We start from the raw sequence: 22,910 nt of genomic DNA on the forward strand, positions 1-22,910 counted from the left end.
CGTGTGCATGTACACATGCAAGAGAGATTACTTTTTAACTTTATAAGAATCCAACAGCTTCTTGGAGCTGTGGAGAAAGATTTAAAAATTTTATTTTTGAGTAAATGAATACATATAAACGTGAATACCAGAATATCAGTGAGTTTTATCAACCATGCATTTGCTTGGTTGTAACAGTGATAAAAAGCATAGGCTTTCTATTCAGACCTTTGAATCTTTGCTCTATCACTTACCATCTATGTAATTAGGTATGGAAAAATTGAGGAGTTAAAGAAATCTCACTGTAAGAAAAAAAAAACTAGTTCTGAAATTGAATCTTAGTTATTTTAGTCTAACTGGAGAAATGTTATCAAGAGAATGTCTTTGTTTTGATCCCCAAAGGGATCCCTTTTCCTGTGGTTAATTGGCAGCTGCCAGACTTTCTTCTCAGAAGGCTTGATTCGGAGGAGCATATGTCCTGTCTTCCCACTTTTAAAATCTACTCTGCCAGCACAAATTGGCTGGCGGTTCTCATAAACTTCCTCACCTGCTCTCTGTCCCCACAACTCCGGATACATATCTGATGCTATTTCTAAATGTTCTGTCACAGTCCACTTTTTAAATAAGGTGTGACTAGAATATCTTTCTGCCTCTGTCAGTGACATTTTAGTTGAGATGTTGTTGGAGGATATTTTACTTGTTGAAAGCAGCAATGTTTTCATATTTACAACTCATTATTACAAATACATACATAAGAAACTTTAGTCTTAAACAGAATATTATTACAATGAATAGGTTACATATAATTAGGTAATATCCATATTCTGATTGTTGATATTAATAAACTGAATTACATTGAGCGAGCGCCTCCTTATGTATGTATGTAAATGTGTCCCCATCTACTTAGCAGTTACTCTGTTTTACATAATAAAGACCTAACCAAATCTATTCTCCTTTATGGAAAATGACTTTGGGTTAAGCTCTGGTCGTCTGGAATCCTGATGAAGATAGAATGTCAGTTGTGTTAGTAGGCATCATTGCTGATTGGTAAACGGCATCTGCATGGGGAGGATTGTGAATGAACTAAATATATATATCTGGTGGAAAGCCAGAGATTTGCTCTGCCCTGAACGTGGTGTATTTGTTTACTTGGATATATCCCTTGCCAGGAGTTCAAGGAGCTATGTCCATGGACTGTTTGTTACGAGATATTTTGACTCTTGTATGGAATGTGGGGCTTTTAAGCCAGGAGTGTTTCCATGCATTCATGATTTCATACGCATGGGGTTTCATCCCCTCATAACTGAACTATCAATTAAGGAGCTAAAGAATAGCCCCTGAATTGCTACGAGGATGTTGCAGGTGTCCTTTTCGTATCATCATTACCTGCATATGAAATATTGTTTATTAGTTGTAGTAGGGAGAGAGTTACGATGGAATAGGAAGATGTTGAATGTTAAGTTCTTGTTGTATACGAGGCACTACATACAGGTGGGCAGGGAAGTTTAAGATGTGATAAATTGGAGAATTGGAAGTTACATAGTAGAAGATAATGTTAGAGGAATCATAAGGGTAATAACTGCCTGAAAGATATGTGATGAATACATTGAATTCACCAGAAGGAGAAGCCTTTATAGTCTCTAAAGGACAAGATGAGAGTTAAGTGGTGGTCTTTTACCTAGCTGTAAAGACCATTCCAGGGGAGAAAATATGGTCTAAGGTAGGATTATGCGTATATTTATTTCTTTGGTGGCTACTTCAATTTATAAAAAAGAGAAAGCACTGGAGATTACCTACAAGTGTTGTAAGATAGAAAGTAAGTATTCCAGATTTTAAGAATGTCTTCTTTCAGTATATGCTCACCTGACAACTTATTTTTGTAATCTTTTAATAAGATTCCCTGGCCAGTGTGGTAGCTGTTAGCTACATATGACTATTGAGCACTAATCAGAATTGACATATGCTGTATTTGCAAAATGTGCACCAAATTTCAAAGACTTAGTATGAAAAAAATATAAAATACCTCATTGATTATTTTGTATTATCTATTTAAATATGTTGGATATAATGGATTAAAGTATACTATTAACATTAATTCCACCTGCATTCACTTTTTAAAAATTGAGATGAAATTCACATATAACATAAATTTAACCATTTAAAGCGTACAACTTAGTGGCATTTAGTACATTCATATTGCTATGCAAACCCCATCTCTGTGTAGTTCCAAAACTTTTCATCACCCTAAACAAAACCACAAACCCATGGGAATTCCCTGGCTGTGCAGTGGTTAGGACTCTGTGCTTTCACTGCTGAGAGCCCTGGTTCAATCCCTGGTCAGGGAATTAAGATCCCGCAAGCTGTGTAGCCCCCCCCCCCCAAAAAAAAAGCCCCATATCCATTAAGCAGTTTTTCAAAACTTTACCATACCCCTAATCCCCTGGCAACCACCAATCTATTTTCTGTCTATAGATTTGCCTATTTTAGGTATTTCATATAAATGAAATCATGCAGTATGTGACCTTTTGGGTATGGCACTTTTTTTTCATTTAGCATATTTGTGAGGTACCATGTTGCAGCACATCAGTACTTTATTCTTTTTTTATTAGATGATGTTGTATTCATTATTAAAAGTATGGTGGGTATTAAAGTCTCCAACTATTACTGTAGGTCTATTTCTCCCTTCAGTTTTGTCAGTGTTTACTTCATATAGTTTGAGACTCTTATATGTTTATAAGTGTTACATCTTCTTCATGAATTGACCCTTTTATCAATATATAATGACCTCTGTTTCTTATAATAATATTAATATATTCACCCCAGCTCTCTTGTTTTATGGAATACTGTTCTCATCTTTTCATTTTCAACCTGTTTGTAGTTTTGGATGTAAAGTCAGTGTCTTATAAACAGTATATAAGTTGATATAGTTTAAATTGATACTAGCTTACCTTTAATAGCCTATAAAAGCTCTGCTTCTGTTCATCTCCACTCCCTTTTATGTTGTTATTGTCACAGTTTACATCTTTATACATTAATGGGCCCATTAATACAGATTTATTATTACTGTAGACAAAAAGAGAAGTTAAAAACCAAAAATACAATAATAATAGCTTTATATTTACCTATGTAATAACCCTTCCCAGAGTTCTTTATTTCTTCATATGGCTTTGAGTTACTATCTAGTGTCCTTTAATTTCATCCCAAAGGATAGAGGCAAACTCCCTCAGCCCTTTAGTTATCTGAGAATGTCTTAATTTCTTTTTCATTTTTGAAGGGTACTTCTGCTATGTATAGATTGGTTGACATTTTTTTTTTCTTTCAGCACCTGAAATATGTCATCCCACTGCCTCTGGCCTCCATTGTTTGCTATAAGTCGGCTGTTAATCTTATTGAGATTCCCTTGTATATGACGAGTAGCTTTTCTTTCACTGCTTTGAAGATTCTTTGTCTTTCAACAACTCCAGTTTCTATCTCTTTGTTTATCCATTTTGGAGTTTGACTTCTTGGATGTGTAGATTTATTATATCTTTATCAAATTTGGAAAGTTTTCTGGCCACTTCAGATATTCTTTCTGCCCCTTTCTCTTCTCTCCTGAGCCCCCCATTACACATACATTGGTACATTTGATAGCATCCCACAGATTTCTTAGGCTCTGCTCATTTTTTCTCATTCATTTTTCTTTCTGCACCTCAGATTGGGTCATTTCAGTTGACATATCTTTAAGCTCACTGATTCTTCTGCTTGCTCAAATCTGCTATTGAAGCTTTTTAATGACGTTTTCATTTCAGGTACTGTACTTACCAGCTCCCAAATTTCTATTTGGCTACTATTTTTTTTTTTTGAATTTTGTTTTATTTTATTTTTTATATAGCAGGTTCTTATTAGTTATCCATTTTATACACTTCAGTGTATAGATGTCAATCCCAATCTCCCAATTCATCACACCCGCCCCCCCCACTTTCCCCCTTTGGTGTCCATACGTTTGTTCTCTACATCTGTGTCTATTTCTGCCTTGCAAACTGGTTCATCTGTACCATTTTTCTAGATTCCACATATATGCGTTAATATACAATATTTGTTTTTCTCTTTCTGACTTACTTCACTCTGTATGACAGTCTCTGGGTCCATCCACATCTCTACAAATGACCCAATTTTGTTCCTTTTTACGGTTGAGTAATATTGGCTCCTTTTTGTAATTTCTATTTCTTTATTGATATTTTCTATTTGCTCATACATTGTTTTCCTGGTTTCCTTTACCTCTTTGAGTATATTTAAGACAGTTGACTTAAAGTGTTTGTGTAGTAAGTCCAGTATCTCTGCTTCATCAGGGACAGCTTCGATTAACTTCATCTGTGAATGGGCCATACTTTCATGTTTCTCTTCATATTTCATAAATTTTTGTTGAAAATTGAGAAGTTTGAATATTTTAATGTGATAACTCTGGAACTTGTATTCTTCCCATTCTTCAGGGTTTGTTTTGTTGCTGGCTGTGGGCTGTGGTTGTTAGGTTGTTTTTCTAAACTATTTTTGTAAAGTCTTTATTCTTTGCCATGTGTGGCCTCTGAAGTCTCTGTTCTTGTTGCCTGTGATCCTTTTGTGTTTTGACAAAGATTTTCTTAAACACCAGGAGTTTAAAAAAAGAGAGAGGGAGGGAGGGAGGAAGGAAGGAAAACTCTCCCGTTCTTTGCAGATTATCTCTGTATCATGGCACTCCTTTAATGCTTAGACAAGCCGTTTACAACTTTGCCTTACCCATTACTTCCTGCTTGTGCTGAGCCTAGATGAAAACTTTGGGTCTTCCCAGAACTTTTCTGAGCATGTGTTCTGCCCTGGGTATGCATATGGCTTCTTAATTCCCTAGAAAAACTGTCTCCCCAGCTTTTCCTCCCGGGCTTTTGGTACATCTATTGTTGGCCTCGTTGTGATATTTTGCCCCCAGCAGCAGCTGGTCGTTCATTTGTCTTCCGATGTGTTTGAGGAATGCAAACGCCTTGTGTCAGTCCTTCACATAGCTCCAGACAGGATTCTTTGAGACTAAGGTCTGCTGTGCTCTCTCTGGAACCAGGGACCAGGATCCCATACTGAGAGTGCAGACTGTCATCTTTAAGACCATTGCTGATGGAACTTCCCTGGTGGTGCAGTGGTTAAGAATCTGCCTGCTAATGCAGGGGACATGGGTTTGAGCCCTGGTCTGGGAAGTTCCCACATGCTGCAGAGCAGCTAAGCCCGTGTGCCACAACTACTGAGCCTGTGTGCCCCAACTGCTGAAGCCTGTGTGCCTGGACCCCGTGCTCCACAACAAGAGAAGCCACCGCAGTGAGAAGCCCACACACTGCAACGAAGAGTAGCCCCTGCTCACCGCAACTAGAGAAAGCCCACGTGCAGCAACAAAGACCCAACACAGCCAAAAATAAATAAATAAATCTATTTACAAAAAACAAGACCACTGCTGAGGCAGGGGTGGGAAGTGAGGTTAGACCACTGGCAAGTAAAAGTGCCACAAAGCTTTCCTACCACTTTAAAGTTGCCTTTTGATTTAGCATTTGCTTCATCACTGTAAACCTTTGGCTGTTTTCTAGAGTTCTGACAAAGTTGCCTGGCAATTTTTGTTCTTTTCTTTTTTTAGTATTTGTGTTGTGGGATGGGCTCTTAGAGCTCCTTTTTCTACCATTTTCACGGCCATCCTCCTCTTTACTTTTTTACTCTAACTACTGGAAAGTTTAAGATTATGTATTTGGCTTGCGTTGTATTTCGATTGGACAGCACTACTGTAGGGTATTAAATCTTCAGTGAAAACTGAATCCATTTATGTTGAATTTGGAAGGAAAAAAATGTTCAAAGGTCCCACAATTGCACAGTTAGGATTAGCTATTTACCATTGTACTTTCTATTCCCAGACTAATGTGGCATTTTCAGAGGAACTCTATAAACTTCCTTCTATAGGATAGTGTTATTAACATTGTGTATTTATGTACCTCCATCACTGAAGGCTCCTAAATTTTGACTCGATTATCATTTGATTAAGTGTTCAAGCCACCTCGTGCTGTCTACTTTTCTCTTGATAGGTATTGTAAGAACCACTGAACACTCTTGATAGGTATAAGAAGAGCTGAGAAGTCTTCATGCTGCTTCATTGGATTTTATTTTATATTTCTGGATTCAGTTGTACACATATTTATTAAATGCCTATTTTATGGAGGTACTCATAGGACTTATCTTCAAGTGTTAGCCATAACCCGTACTCTCACATGTTGGTGATTTTTAATATTGAATGTGGAGATACTTTCTTTTTCTCAGGAGATTATTTTGCTGATTCATTTGGGTCCCTGCCACTGATTCCATATCTTTAGCATCCTCGGCTTGTGGCCTGACCCCTGAAGAATTGGCATCCTAGATTTGCAGGGTTGGCAGCTTACCCTTGTTATTCCTCTGTTCCTTGCCATTAAATGCCAAGATGTTATATGCATTCTTAGCATGGGCAAAGCTGCACTCTAAATACTTGCATGCAGGTGCATTTAAAAAAATGAGTGCCCTTCACCTCTACTAAAACTAAGGTAACATGTACAGAACCATATAGAAGGGGTTGGCAACATATTCAGAAGTTGTGGATATTCAATGTGAGGGATTCTTTTGGCTTCATTAGCGAAAGCCATCTCATATTGACAGTGAAAGAATTCCCTCTTCAGTACTGTCAATTGAATTTCCCTGAGTCTGTTCCCTGACCAGAGAGAACAGTGATCTCTCACTGAATGTTCTTGCCATTGCCCTGATACAGTCAAAAGATTATTACTTCATCTCAGGCATAGACCTACAATTTTTTCATTAATATCTCTGGTGGCACAGATAAAATCAGGCGGAATAAATTTACTAAAGACCCTGAGAAACTAGAGTAATAAACTACTGTGCCTTCTTCCTACTTGGTAAAAAGGAACTTCTCATATAACTACATAGCAATACTCATGAGGATATAGCGTACCTAACCTAAATCAGAAAAAGAGAGCACTGTTTCCTTTTTGCTTTAAATAAGAATTATCAACCACAGCTAACCATCAAATATCAATTATTTGAGTCTCCTGCTCATACTTAACATGATGGAAGCATTTACAAAAGATATCTAGCCCAATGATAGGCATCAGGAAAGACTTTCTGGAGAGTAATAAATAAAACTAGATAATTGTTGTAATTTAGAGATTGTCCATGTTCACCTTGGCATCTGTAGGAATACCTCTCTGCTAAACATGTCAGCTTTCAAAGGGTAGAAATCATTTTTCTCCTACCACCCAGGAACCCCTCAAGCATACCTTTCCTTCTTGAAACCTTGTTCTAAGGTGTGAGAGGACTCTGGAATCCTTTCTCCTGACTGTCCACCTTCTGAGTTTATATTTCCTCTCTTAGGACATGCCTATTTTTTGTATATCCAGTATGAGAATATCCAGCTTTCTTCAGGTAAGACCTTATTTGCTTTCTGCCCTTATACAGAGCAACTACTTTAAGTGTAGTAAAATGAGCCCAACATCTTTCAAAGGAATACATGCATATGATATGATTTGTGGGATGTTCTTAGAAGTATGTGGAGAGAGCTGGGATGCCAGTCCTTATGTTTGAACAAGTATGTGTGTATGACTGGAGAGAACTATAAATTGTAAACAGGTGGAAACAGAGCAGAGGTATTGCCTCTCTCAGGTTGATGGGAGGGGTGCAGGGTGTAGCAGCTTCTGACATCAGGGAGGGAACAAGGCTGTTCAGATCAATCTGCATTCTGCAAAATAGTCATCATTGTACTGTTAATGGCAAGTGCTAGTTCCTGTTAGACATACTGTTTTGAGATCATAGCCCTTCAGGGAGTGTGTGTGTATGTATAAGAGTTCGGTAAATGTATTTTTGAATGGGTAATACATACATATGGTACAAAATTCAAAAAATATAAAAGGTTATTTAATGAAAGGAAAATTACCCTTGTACCTCTGTCTCATTTCCCCTTGCTAGAGAAACAGTTACCAGTTTTATTATGTAAAGATTCTATTCATATACAAGCATATGTGTGAATGTGTTTTTTGCCACAAATGGTTGCATACTAAACATACATACGTACCTTTAAAAAAAAACGTAATAGAACTTAGAGATCAGCTTACTTTGACAATGTAAAGAGCTTCCTTATTTTTATCATGGCTACATAATATTGCATTGAATAGGTGTTCCATAATTTTACTAGTTTCCTATTGAGTCTTCTTTAGGTTGCTTTCATCCTTTTTTTCTGTTAAAAACAACATTTTTCTTTAGACTTTGCTTATAAAGGTTTAATTTCATACATGTAATAGAAGTAGCATGTATGAAGTAGAAGTAGCAGTAGGGTAGAAGTAGCATTTGCTGAGTCACAAAATATGTACATCTTAAGTTTTGATAGATATTTCCAAATAACCTTCCAAACATACTTCCGTACTCCTCACCAACTTCTGTGTTAACTAATTTCTTGGTATTTGCCAATCTGATAAATGAATAATGGTCTTTAATTTGCAGTCCTCTTATTTTGAATAAAGTTAGGGGTTTTTGATTTATGTATTTCATGGCACCTGTATTTTTCTTCTGTGAATTTTGTTCATGAACTTTGCCTATTTTATTCTGGGTTGTTGATTTTTTTTTCTTATTGTTTTTGAAGTTATTTTTAAGGAAATACTGTGCTTGTTTTCTGTTAGAACAGTGTGTTGATCCTCCTCCCCCAAACACCCATACCTCAAAGATGTCCTTGCCCTCATCCTCAGAACCTGTGAATATGTTAGGACTTTGCAGAGGTGATTAAGGTTATGAGCTTTGATATGGGGTGATTATCCTGGATTATCTGGATGGGCCCAATTGAATCACACAAATCCTTAAAATTGGAGAACCTTTCCAGACTGTGGGACTGCAGTCAGAGAGAGATGTGACAATAGCAGAAGGGTCAGAGAGAAAAAAATATTCCTGGCTTTGAAGATGGAGGAAGGCCACAAACTAGGGAATGTGGATGACTTGTAGGATTTGGAAAAGACAAGGAAACCCATTCTCTTCTACGGCCTCCTAAAAGGAATGCAACAGTGCCAGCACCTTGATTTTAGCCTTGTGAAGCCCTTTGGACTTCCAACTCATAGAACTGTGTAAATTGTGTTGTTTTATGCCACTAAGTTTTCAGTAATTTGTTATAGCAGCAATAGAAGGCTAATACATATTGCTGTACATTTTTTCTCAATTTGTTACTTTTTTTTTTAACTTTACAGGTTTTTTTTTTTTTTACTATGCAGGAATGTGTTTTGTATAGTTGAATTTATCTTTTTATTTTTTAATGGCCTCTGGATCTTAAGCCTTTTCTACTACAAGATTTTTCTAAAACTTACCATATTTTATTCTAACGTTTTTATCTCATTATGAACTCTAGTATTAATGTTGGTTCCCTGTCTTCTACATTCTGATCTCTTACTGACAGTGAATACTTTTATTTATATCAGCTCTTCGGACATAGACTAGAAAACTTCATAAGATCGGCGCTGGTAGTCAAGGAGTTGGGGGATGTACTAAGACATGGACAGTAGTCATGCCAGAAGGCAGGGACATACTAAGTGTTAAAATTTTAAACTACTTTGGCAGGTTGATGATACTGTTTAGCAGAAACTAGAATGGTTGATTTTAAAGGAATATTTTGTGAATACCTCTTTATTCTTCAGATTTTAGTTTTATGTTTTCATTCTTGTGGGAGACTTCCCAGATGCCTATGACTTGGTTAGATGTAAATGTTTCCATCATGTAAGCAGTTTGTGGAATATTTTGATAACTGATGCTGATACTTAGCTGTGGTTAAAAATTTTTACTAAAAGTAAAAAGTTCTGATGGGGGGCTGTCTCCTCAGTGTGTTATATAAAACTATCATAAATACAGAATGAGGCGAATTTAGGCCATTTCAGAATGCAGATATTGTAACATCATAGAGTTAGTTTATTATATCAAGTCCATATAGTGGTAACATTTATTGAGTACCTAACTGTGAGCCAGGTACAATGCTAAGCACTTTGCATAATTTCCTCATTTAGTTCTCAAACCCTGCAGTAGATGCAGTTATTATCCCCATTTTACAAATCAGGAAAATGAGGGTACAGAGAGTTTAATTTGCTCAAGATTTTAACTTTTAAATGATTCAACTGCCTTTGGAATCTAGGAAATCTGACTTGCTATTAAACACAGTATTATTAACTGCCATGTGGTGCTTTAGATTGATGATTGCTGCATGGAAAATAATAAGTGTTATAGTTTTAAAAGTTGCCAGTACAGGGACTTCCCTGGTGGCACAGTGGTTAAGAATCTGCCTGCCAATGCAGGGGACATGGGTTCGAGCCCTGGTCTGGGAAGATCCCACGTGCCGTGGAGCAACTAAGCCCGTGCGCCACAACTACTGAACCTGCACTCTAGAGCCAGTGAGCCACAACTACTGAGCCTAGTGACACAACTGCTGAAGCCCGTGTGCTGCAACTACTGAAGCCTGCGTGCCTAGAGCCCGTGCTCCACAACAAGAGAATCCACTGCAATGAGAAGCCCATGCACCGCAACAAAGAGTAGCCCCTGCTCGCCACAACTAGAGAAAGTCCACGTGCAGCAATGAAGACCCAACTCAGCCAAAAAAAAAAAGTTGCCAATACAGAAGGAGTATTTCAAGACCTTTATCTTTCTAATTAAACTAATTCCTTACTTTCCATATCTGTAAAATGAAGAAATAACCCATCTCATTGGGGTTGATGCAGTAAAGTTCTGTTAAAACACAAGTCAGAGTATTCTACTCCCTTGCTTTTGTCACCCTGTGGTCTCTTTATTGTGATAAATTAGAGTACTAACTTTGTTCATGGTGTGCAAGGCTTGATACAGTAAGGTCCAGTAAGTTAAGTATTATTTCATTTCTTACCCTTCTCCTGCTTATGCCTGCCATCTTCTTTTGAACTTAATATTCGTCCTTAAACATGACATACTTGTGTCATGCTCCCTCCATGGAGTGTCCTTTGCCTTTTTCTACATGATATACTGCTGTTCAAAATCCACATCAAATATGAATATTAGTCATTTCCTCTCCTGTACTCCCAATTTGTGTTAATATATCTTTGCCCACTAACTTGTGAGCTTCTATAGGGAAGAACCATAACTTTTAAATTTTGTTTATGTGTGAAGCATATAAATAAATGCTTACTGGATAAGTGAATAGTCCTAATGTGGCTATCTTCTAAATATCATCTGCTTCTTTATAGCTTAGAAAGCAAGTAAGTACTTAACACTGTGAGGTGCTATATCATAAATTACTTCTATTAAATGCTTCCTTTTTTTATACCCAGTCTCTGTAATAATGTTTAACATTTTGGATGGTAATGTTTACTTAAAATATACTGTAGAGAACATAGGATGTTTTGTCACTGTAAATATCCCTCTATGGGAAAATATCATAAATTCTCATTGTACTGAACAAATCTTAAGGAATTCTAAGTATCTTCTCTTTTTTGTTGTTGTTCTTTGAGGGTATTTTGGGCTGTTTTGTTTTGGTACAGTTGTAGTTAGAAATGGAAAATAGTTATCTTTGCCTCCTGTATATGGATTGCTTTCATATCCTCAAGAAGGTTTTTCCCTCATCTTTTGTATTGTTTCCTGTTGCTACTGTAACAAATCACTACAAATTTAGTGGCTTAAAATAATACAAATTTATTATATTGTAGTCTGAAGGTCAGAAGTCCAAATGGATCTCAGTGGGCTAAAATCAAGTTATTCGTAGAGCTGCATTCTTCCTGGAAAATCTAGGGAAGAATTCATTTCCCTGCCTTTTCCGGCTTCTAGAAGCCCGTATTCTTGTCTCACGACCCTTCTTCCATCTTCAAAGCCAAGTAGTGTAGCATTTTCAACTCTCTGATTCTGGCCTCCTCTTCTGCCTCTCCTTTCTACTTTAATTGCTCTTATTTTGGTTTCATTTTCATTTTCTGAATATTACTTAACATATTTCATTCACTTGGAAGTATAATTTTGTGGTCTACTTAAGAGAATGTGATGTAACTCTTCTTAACCAGCATTCAGATAACACATTTGTAAGGAATTATCATCTTGATAAATCTGTAAATTATAGGACCTAAAAACCTATTGCAGAGCAACTTTGCCCTAGGGATTAAATGTTCTTAATCTCAGGTTTGTGAACCTCTTGGAGGGGAGTGTGAATCCCCAGAATAGTGTTCAAATATAGGTTTTTAGCCATATATGTATTTTCTTCATAGGAGGTAGATAACTGTGCTTTAATCACAGTTTCAGTAGCATCTAAAATACCTTTCCATTGTTTTTCTTCCCTTTTCTCTCTGTTCTTTCTTCTCTCTATATATAGACACACTGTATATATACTACATCTTCTTAATCCAGTCATATGTTGACAGGCACACTTGGGTTGCTTCTGTGTCTTGGCTATTGTAAACAGTGCTGCTATGAACATTGGGCTGCATGTATCTTTTCGAAGAAGTGTTTTCATTTTTTCCAGGTATATACCCAGGAGTGGAATTGCTGGATTATATGGTAGTTCTATGTGTAGTTTTTTGAGGAACCTACATACTGTTTTCCATCGTGGCTGCACCAGTTTACATCCCTACCAACAGTATACAAGGGTTCCCTTTTCTCCACATCCTCTTCGACTTTTTAGATAAATTACTGGGAACAAGTGCCTTTCAGCTATTTTAAAGAAGACCAAGAATGAAATGCTGAGTTTTTGACAATAAGAGTACATTGTCATTATATAAACATAGCTGTTGTCTCAGAGACTAATAGATTGCAAACATGATACCCAGAGAGAGTAAAAAATCCTACAAATTCTTAAATTTTAAATCCATGATGGCAAATACTATTTTTCTTTATTTTCCACATTTACTAGAATGGGCATGTATTGTCCACATGATCAGGAAAAAACATTTGTTGTTATTTTAAGTAGGAGACTATGATTTTGTTCCTTGCTCTTAAGTCATTTTTATCTAAGTAGGGGATTATAATTAACAGATTTTAATAATGCTACAAAGCAGAGTATAACAAAGTTTATAAGAGCTGCCACTAATGTCTTTGGGAGTGGTTGCATGTTTTTAGACAAGAGTTACTGTTTCTATTTGGGGAAAGAAGACATTTGAAGGCAAGGAAGTTATGAAATTAAAAGCACAGGTGAAAAGTTTAACCTTGGCAGGAAGGAAGGTCTTTCAAAAAAAACCCCACATTAAACAACTTGAAAATTTTTGTGTTAAGTATTCTAGTCTTAGAGCTTAAAGTTGAAAGCTGAGTTGTTAAATTCTAAACTAATGAAGGCTGCGGTATAGGGAGTACAAATTTATTTACATAAGCTTCTATAATACCTTAAAGTTTAAAGGATCAACTTGAATAGTTAAGGGAAGCAGTTATATATTTGGTATGGTTGAAAACACGAGATTCAAAGAACAGTTTATATAAATTATTGGCCAGCTTTAAAACTTCTTTTGTTGTATTAAGGTGAACAATGAATCAGGCAACCTTATTCTTCCAGTAAGGAAATCTTTATTTTATTCAATTTTCCTAAAAGGGCAACACATCTCTTCTAGGTGGTACTTTCATAAAACAGAAAAAAAGAAATTGGAGTGGTGAGGAGAATTACGTTAGGGATACTTTTGTTTAAAACATATTCCTGCACTGTTAAAAGTAACATTCTAAAGTTTCTACAGTATTTTGAGTAAAGCCAAGATATAGTTAAAATGTGTTTTTAATTTATTTAAATTACTTTTAATTTATAAATATTAATTATAAAATAATTTTTGGAGAAACTGAAAAATGAAGGGAAAATATTCTACTATCACCATCATAAAATAACTTTTAAAATTACTAGGGTTTTCGTGTATTTTCTAATACTCTTGCTTAAGCAGTTTTATATTTTAAAAATACAAAATATGCCTAAGAAGCATTATACAAATTGTGAGAATTAGTAATATTCAAAGATGATAAAATAAGAGTCCATATGCTCTGAAGAGGGTAACTGCTGCTGCACTCTGAAGTTTAAATATACACTGAGCTTCTAAATGGGGTTATTTTCCTCCTTGGGTCTCCCCAGTCTTGTAGAATCTAGTATAAAATTCTTAAATTTTCTAATTTACTACATAATTAAGTGAGAAGGAAGAGTCAGGATCCTAGAGTAAAATAAACACTTAAATAATTATGGGGAACTTGAATTTTGGTTTTGACCGAAGTTCTACCTTAATGACTTCGTAACTTCACTGAACTTCAAATGTGCTGAGCTTTACATGCATGAGTTCAATTCACACATATTTAATCTGAGCCTAATATGTCTAAGTTATGTGCCATGTTTCTGGTATATACTTAGACTTAAACTCTTAATAAACCAAATAACCTTCATTTACTATTACTTCTATCCCTCCAAGATGGTTTCCACTGTAATCTTCTCCAGCTTCTTGGGATGCATGTCATGTTTATTTATAGTAGAGGTACTTGTTCCAGCTCCTCCCGGAAGGAGGATTCCAATTTGATATCTACCTCAGCCCAGTTTTTATGCACCCATAACTCCTCTGGTCAGTTCTCTGAACTGAAGATTGGTAAGAATTGGCCCCAGGCAAGAATCAGAGCCTCTAAACAACTGAATAGTAAAAAGCTTAGACAGAATAGTCGTCTGTAAATCTAAAGACTTTCAGAACTTCTATACAAAGAATTATTTTGACCCTAGTAACAGAGGATTTTGTTTGACCTTGTAAATTTTATTTTTTCCCAGCTCCTCCCTGGCTTTGAATTACCAGTATGACGACTACTTCAGTTTTAAATTCTTTGTTGTAGTAATAATTAACATAATAACACTTATATAGTGTTTATGTGTCAGGCATTGTTTACGTTTATTAAAGGTAGGTATTGTAACTTTCTCAAGGACCTGTAGGTACATTGCTGAGCTAGGATCCAACTTAATAAAGTTTGAGTTTAGACTCCTTACCAACAACACAGTGCAGCTTTAAAAGTATACAACTCTCTGGCAGAAGACTTGTGTCGAGACTATATGAAGAGCTTCTAAAAATCAATAATAAAAGACAGCACAATAAAAAATAAAAGACTGGGACTTCCCTGGCGGTACGGTGGTTAAGATTCTGCACTTCCACTGCAGGGAGCATGGGTTTGATCCCTGGTTATGGAACTAAGATCCCGTGTGCCACACGGTATGGCAGAGAAAAAAAAGAAAAAAAAGACTTAAAAAGAAGGCATATAAATGTGACCAAAAATGCACAACATCATGCATCCATCATGGAAAATGGATATAAAAATCACAATGGGTTACCACTTATATACTTACTACAATGAGTAAAGTTTAAAAAAACTGAAAACAGCAAGTGTTGGCACAGATGAGGAGTAACTGAAACTATCATACATTGTTGATGGGAATGTATAATGGTCCAATCACTTTGGAAAACAGTTTGTTAGTTTCTTATATAGGTAAACCTACTACTCTATGACTCATCAGTTCCATTCCTAGGTGATTATTAAAGAGAAATGAAAACATATGTCTACAAAGGACTTATACAAGAATGTTTATAACAGCTTTATTCATAATAGCCAACAGCTAGGAACATTTCAAATGCCCATCAACATAAGAAAGAGTAAATAAATTGTGATATATTTATTCAGTGAGAGGACTCTGCTTAGAGGTAAAAAAAGAATGAAGTACTAATACAACAGCGTAATGAGTGAAAGAAATGAGACAAAAAGGGTACAAGTTGTGATTCTATTTGATTCCATTTATGTGAAGGCCCATAACAGGCAAAACTAATGTATATATTAGAAACTGGGGATAGCAGTGTTACCTAGGTTACCTATTTGATGGGAGGGAGGCTTCAGGGAATTTTCTGGAGTTCTGTATCTTGATTATCATGTTGGTTGTACAGATGTGTAATTTGTTAGAATTTGTTGAACTTTATATTTAATATCAATATGCCTTATGTGTAGAGTAAAGTAGAAAAAAAGCAAGGGGTAGATCTCACACAAGCACTCTGACAACAGAAATGACAACTGGCAACTTAACGCTTAGAATGTGCAGAGACAATAAGTAGCACATAATTGTTACATTGAACCTCAGTTGATAGTAGTAATAACCAAGACATGTTTAAGTTATATTCAGTGTAATTTTCTAAGAAGTCAGCAAGGTATACCACTTTTAGAAAGGATTTCATTAATTATTAAAAGTTTTTACAACGAAAATGCTGAGATGTCAGTTATCTAGAACATTAGTATATGAAACATTACTTACATTTTATGTAAAAAATAGTTGTGGCTAATACTGGGAAATGATTCTAAATGGAATTAGAATATGGTCTCTCTTAAGAATAGTCTGCCAAAAAGAGGGCATGAAAGACCAATTTATTTGATAACTTACTAAAATAAAACATGTTTATATATATTTGTGATTTAGATTCCCAGGTGTTAGAAATAATCAAAAATGTGTCTGAGCTAATAAGCATGTTTGTTTCAGCATTTTACTTATATTTCAAATATGTTAGAAACACAGATGTCACAAATGTGCTAAGATACAGCAGTAATTTGTCCTGATTATATTGTAGGAGGTGGACATATATTAGATAAATGTGATGGCAGACTGTAGTTTGACCGTGTTTGTCTCTGGGATCCTTTGTTACATGTTCCATGGCAATCAGATGTGCTTGAACTACTCAAATGATGAATTGAAATAATCGATCTGTAGTCTTTTATTGTGAGATTGGTCTTCATAGTAAGTTAACCTTTAAGTCAGTTACTCTGTGGTTTTTGATCTTTTTCAATCAGGTTACTGTCTGTGGACTGTCATGGAAGTAGTAAACACTTTAGTTACTACACGTTAATTGATGTGGTCTTTGGTTTCTCAAACAAGACTGACACCTTGGCTGTTTTTTGTTTATGGAAAAGCTAACTTCTAATCTTTGCATCTATTTTAGTAATAGTTATGCACGAGTGCGAGCTGTGGTGATGACCCGGGATGACTCAAGTGGTGGATGGTTACCACTTGGAGGGAGTGGACTAAGCTGCGTCACTGTCTTCAAAGTCCCTCACCCGGAAGAGAATGGCTGTGCTGACTTTTTTATCCGTGGAGAGCGACTCAGGGACAAAATGGTAATGAATAATGCATCTATTGCTATAATTTTAAAATTCTATAGAATGAATTTTCTGTTTAAAATTATGATTAGTATACTATTATTTACGAAAATTATTTTTGTCCAGGATCAATGATTGTTTCTGTAGCTCTTTTAAAGGTAAAGACAGCAAAATATGCCTGTTTCTTTGCAGCTGGGACTGACGTTAATGTGCATGTGTTAGAGGGGAGCTGCTTTTCTGTTAGGTTTAATGCAAGAACATTCATGAATAGTCCCCCTAGTTATTAACCCAGGTGCACCATCTTCCCCTTCTCCCCACTGTTGCCTAGACTGGAGGCTGGCACTATAGTCCACAGGCCACATCCAGGCCTGTCATGTGTTTTTGTACAGCCCATGAGTTAAGAATCGTTTTTACATTTTTAAGTGACTGGAAAAAATCAAAGAGTAATAATTTTATGAACATGAAAATTATATGAAATTCAAATTTCTATGTCCATAAGTAAAGTTTTATTGGAACATAGCCAAGCTGATCTGTTTACATTTTGTCTCTGGCTGCTTTCACACTGCAGTGACAGAGTTGAGTAGTTGCAACAGAGACTGTAAATATCTGGCCCCTTATAGAAACATTTTGCTGGCCCCTATCCTAGACTCTTGTGTTCTCAGATTGTTTCTCTTCATCCCCTATCAATCTAGTCTCATCATACGACTACCTGGTGGCCATCCTAGGTTTTAACTCTACTATCTTCCACCCAGACAAGTGTTTTCTTACATTCATATATTTAAAAATTTGAATCTAACCTTTGATAATGTTAGACATCTACTCTCTCTTAATTAGTGTAGAAAGCTCTTTCTCTTTTATTTCATTTGTGAGCCAAAAACAAGTCATATCTAAAAAGCTGAGTAATGTTAATGTCATTCCTGCATTAAGCAGAGAGCATACAACTTAGAAGCAAAAAGAGAATAAAAGTGCCCAAAATGTCCAAGACTCTTGAACATAACTGTTATTCCCTTTAACTATATATCTGTGGATTAGTTTGTGAGCTCATTCAGCATCTATAGTATTATTTCTATTGAAAATGTGTTTTAAGTGTTGAATAATTCTTTTATACATGAATATTTTATACTACTTTTAATTTTGGTTCTTGGTTTCTGGATATTTTTTACTATTGAATTATTTCAGTAATTTTAAAAGTTGCCTAACTGTCTTTGCTCCAGTTTCTGTCTCAGTTAACTGGAGAGTTTTCCTAAATCATCTTGAAAGCCTTCTAACTCTAATTTTTTGTGAGTTTAGGATTTACTACTGTGTATCTCAATTAACCAGAATGTGGTTTTAGGACTAGGAAACCCCATTTGAAGTCAGAAGTATATATGAGAAATTTAACATGTCATCTCTAAAAGTTTAAATATTTAAATGTGGTTCTGGCCTTGGATAACATGGTGGCTAACATATACTGATGCTTATTTAAAATATGGCTTGTAGACTTCTAAGAGAGAGCCTATGGTGACCCGTCCTGGAGTGTAGTGCTTTTTGTCTGAGCTGTTGATAATTGGGGAGTGTTGGAGAAGAAGTTGTAGATTTTAGAAACTGAGTAAAATAGTGACAGTCTAAGGCATTTTTTAATAGTAAAGATGGAAAAAGAGAAGAAAGAAGTCAAAGATGGAGAAAGGGAGAAAAAAAAGCTTGCTAGAAAAAGCATAAGTACAAGGAAAAGATGACCTAGATGTGAGAAAGAGGGGAAAAAAATATCAGAGTGAAACAACACAGTCGACCCTTCGTATCCATGGGTTTCACATCTCTGGATTCAACCAACCACAGATGGAAAATATTTGGAAAAGAAATTACAGAAAGTTGTAAGAAGCAAAACCTGAATTCTTCTTGTGCTGCCAACTATTTACATAGCATTTAGTTTGTATTAGGTATTATAAATAATTTAGAGATGACTTAAAGTATATGGGAGGGAGGATGTGTGGGTTATATGCAAATACTATGCCATTTTATATAAGGACTTGAGCATCTGCAGATTTTAGTATCAGTGGGGGCTGGGGGGCGGGTCCTGGAACCAATCCCCTGTGGATACCAAGGGACTACTCTATTGGCTATATTGATGAGCATGGACAGTTTACTTGAGGAAAATTAAATAAGGAACCAAATCTGCATCACTAGGAGTGAGGCTGGTCAGAGATAAGCTCAGATTAATGTTTTAGGTGGTTGCTCAGAGTGTGGCTTTGACATAAGCTTAGAGAGAGTAAGCCTGGGATTTGGACATAATACAAACTTATTTCCTAATGTGGGACATAAAAAAGAGCCCTTAACTTAATCCTAAGGTGTAGAATCATAATAGACTAACAAGAAAATAGGTTCTTTTGATAGAAGCACTGACCTAGGAATCAAAACGGTTGTTTCACTTAACCATTTCTCCTTGAGGAAGCTTGTTATTTGTGAAACAGGAATGAGAAATATATCTCAGTGTAGACATAAAGGAAACATTACTTTCAGTTGGAGGATTGTCTTAATTCTTGTAGGGAATAGTTATAATAAAGCATTTTAGGTTATGGGGAAATTGTATGATCGAAGGCAGAGGCAATAATGCATGGCCATAAATTGAAAATAGCAGTCTTGTGAAGTCTCAAGACAGATGGGACAGTGACATTGAAATAAGCAGATTAATTGGCCCCTTCTGCTGCATAATACACTTCTAAGATACTTCTGAAGCAATTACAGAATTGAAGTATTATTCTTTTACATTATCACCGCATTTGGGGGTCATTAATGTCCATTTCTATAGATATTTTTATTGATTGGCTTTATTTTAATCCATTTTTCTGGGTTCTAGTAATATAAAAAAGGTGTAGACTGTGACTGTTGAATCTATAAGTTTACAAAGTTAATTATAGTTTTCTTTAATATCCTTCTTGATGAGTAAACTGAACTTTAATATTGTTCCTATGTAATAGTTAATCATGTAAAAGATAGTGCTACACAAAGAAAGAAAACTACAGGCCAATATCACTGATGAACATAGATGCAAAAATCCTCAACAAAATACTAGCAAACAGAATCCAACAGCACATTAAAAGGATCATACACCATGATCAAATGGGGTTTATTCCAGGAATGCAAGGATTCTTCAATATACGCAAATCTATCAATGTGATAAACCATATTAACAAATTGAAGGAGAAAAACCATATGATCATCTCAATAGATGCAGAGAAAGCTTTCGACAAAATTCAACACCCATTTATGATAAAAACCCTCCAGAAAGTAGGCATAGAGGGAACTTTCCTAAACATAATAAAAGCCATATATGACAAGCCCACAGCAAACATCATCCTCAATGGTGAAAAACTGAAAGCATTTCCACTAAGATCAGGAACAAGACAAGGTTGCCCACTCTCACCACTCTTATTCAACATAGTTTTGGAAGTTTTAGCCACAGCAATCAGAGAAGAAAAGGAAATAAAAGGAATCCAAATCGGAAAAGAAGAAGTAAAGCTGTCACTGTTTGCAGATGACATGATACTATACATAGAGAATCCTAAAGATGCTACCAGAAAACTACTAGAGCTAATCAATGAATTTGGTAAAGTAGCAGGATACAAAATTAATGCACAGAAATCTCTGGCATTCCTATATACTAATGATGAAAAATCTGAAAGTGAAATCAAGAAAACACTCCCATTTACCATTGCAACAAAAAGAATAAAATATCTAGGAATAAACCTACCTAAGGATACGAAAGACCTGTATGCAGAAAATTATAAGACACTGATGAAAGAAATTAAAGATGATACAAATAGATGGAGAGATATACCATGTTCTTGGATGGGAAGAATCAACATTGTGAAAATGACTCTACTACCCAAAGCAATCTACAGATTCAATGCAATCCCTATCAAACTACCACTGGCATTTTTCACAGAACTAGAACAAAAAATTTCGCAATTTGTATGGAAATACAAAAGACCCCGAATAGCCAAAGCAATCTTTAGAACGAAAAAAGGAGCTGGAGGAATAAGGCTCCCTGACTTCAGACTATATTACAAAGCAACAGTAATCAAGACAGTATGGTACTGGCACAAAAACAGAAAGATAGATCAGTGGAACAGGATAGAAAGCCCAGAGATAAACCCACGCACATATGGACACCTCATCTTTGATAAAGGAGGCAGGAATGTACAGTGGAGAAAGGACAGCCTCTTCAATAAATGGTGCTGGGAAAACTGGACAGGTACATGTAAAAGTATGAGATTAGATCACTCCCTAACACCATACACAAAAATAAGCTCAAAATGGATTAAAGACCTAAATGTAAGGCCAGAAACTATCAAACTCTTAGAAGAAAACATAGGAAGAACACTCTATGACATAAATCACAGCAAGATCCTTTCTGACCCACCTCCTAGAGTAATGGAAATAAAAACAAAAATAAACAAATGGGACCTAATGAAACTTCAAAGCTTTTGCACAGCAAAGGAAACGATAACCAAGACCAAAAGACAACCCTCAGAATGGGAGAAAACATTTGCAAATGAAGCAACTGACAAAGGATTAATCTCCAAAATTTACAAGCAGCTCATGCAGCTCAATAACAAAAAAACAAACAACCCCATCCAAAAATGGGCAGAAGACCTAAATAGACATTTCTCCAAAGAAGATATACAGAATGCCAACAAACACATGAAAGAATGCTCAACATCATTAATCATTAGAGAAATGCAAATCAAAACTACAATGAGATATCATCTCACACCAGTCAGAATGGCCATCATCAAAAAATCTAGAAACAATAAATGCTGGAGAGGGTGTGGAGAAAAGGGGACACTCTTGCACTGCTGGTGGGAATGTGAATTGGTTCAGCCACTGTGGAGAACAGTACGGAGGTTCCTTAAAAAACTACAAATAGAATTACCATATGACCCAGCAATCCCACTACTTGGCATATACCCTGAGAAAACCAAAATTCAAAGAGAGTCATGTACCAAAATGTTCATTGCAGCTCTATTTACAATAGCCAGGACATGGAAACAACCTAAGCGCCCATCATCGGATGAATGGATAAAGAAGATGTGGCACATATACACAATGGAATATTACTCAGCCTTAAAAAGAAATGAAATTGAGCTATTTGTAATGAGATGGATAGACCTAGAATCTGTCATACAGAGTGAAGTAAGTCAGAAAGAAAAAGACAAATACCGTATGCTAACACATATATATGGAATTTAAGGGAAAAAAATGTCATGAAGAACCTAGGGGTAAGATAGGAATAAAGACGCAGACCTACTGGAGAACGGACTTAAGGATATGGGGAGGGGGAAGTGTGAGTTTTGACAGGGCGAGAGAGAGTCATGGACATATACACACTAACAAACGTAGTAAGGTGGATAGCTGGGGGGAAGCAGCCGCAAGGCACAGGGATATTAGCTCGGTGCTTTGTGACAGCCTGGAAGGGTGGGATGGGGAGAGTGGGAGGGAGGGAGACGCAAGAGGGAAGACATATGGGAACATATGTATATGTATAGCTGATTCACTTTGTTGTAAAGCAGAAACTAACACACCATTGTAAAGCAATAATACCCCAATAAAGATGTTTAAAAAAAAAAAAAAAAAGATAGTGCTACAAACTGTGTTCTCTACCCATTTTGTCTGTGGGTCACATCTTAGAGTCCTCTACCTTGGATGAATTCTAGAAATGAAGTGAGATACCTACCCCTCATACCTCAGGAAAAAACTTGTGTCCTTTAAGAAAGAATGGATAATTAGTAATGAGGTACCTATAGCCACTTGTGTAGCTAATAAAGAAATACTAG

General features: G+C 36.0%; 1 protein-coding gene across 1 annotated transcript in view; it reads left to right on the forward strand.

The window, feature by feature from the left end:
- SPRED1 (sprouty related EVH1 domain containing 1) overlaps positions 1-22,910 on the forward strand; it is a 116,679-nt gene that overhangs the window by 31,098 nt on the left and 62,671 nt on the right. The window contains exon 2 of the mRNA XM_065872226.1: positions 16,941-17,115. Coding sequence (XP_065728298.1) covers positions 16,941-17,115 — 175 coding nt within the window. The remainder of the gene's footprint in view (positions 1-16,940; positions 17,116-22,910) is intronic.

This window comes from Phocoena phocoena, chromosome 2, assembly GCF_963924675.1.
Source record: "Phocoena phocoena chromosome 2, mPhoPho1.1, whole genome shotgun sequence".
Classification (NCBI taxonomy): domain Eukaryota; kingdom Metazoa; phylum Chordata; class Mammalia; order Artiodactyla; family Phocoenidae; genus Phocoena; species Phocoena phocoena.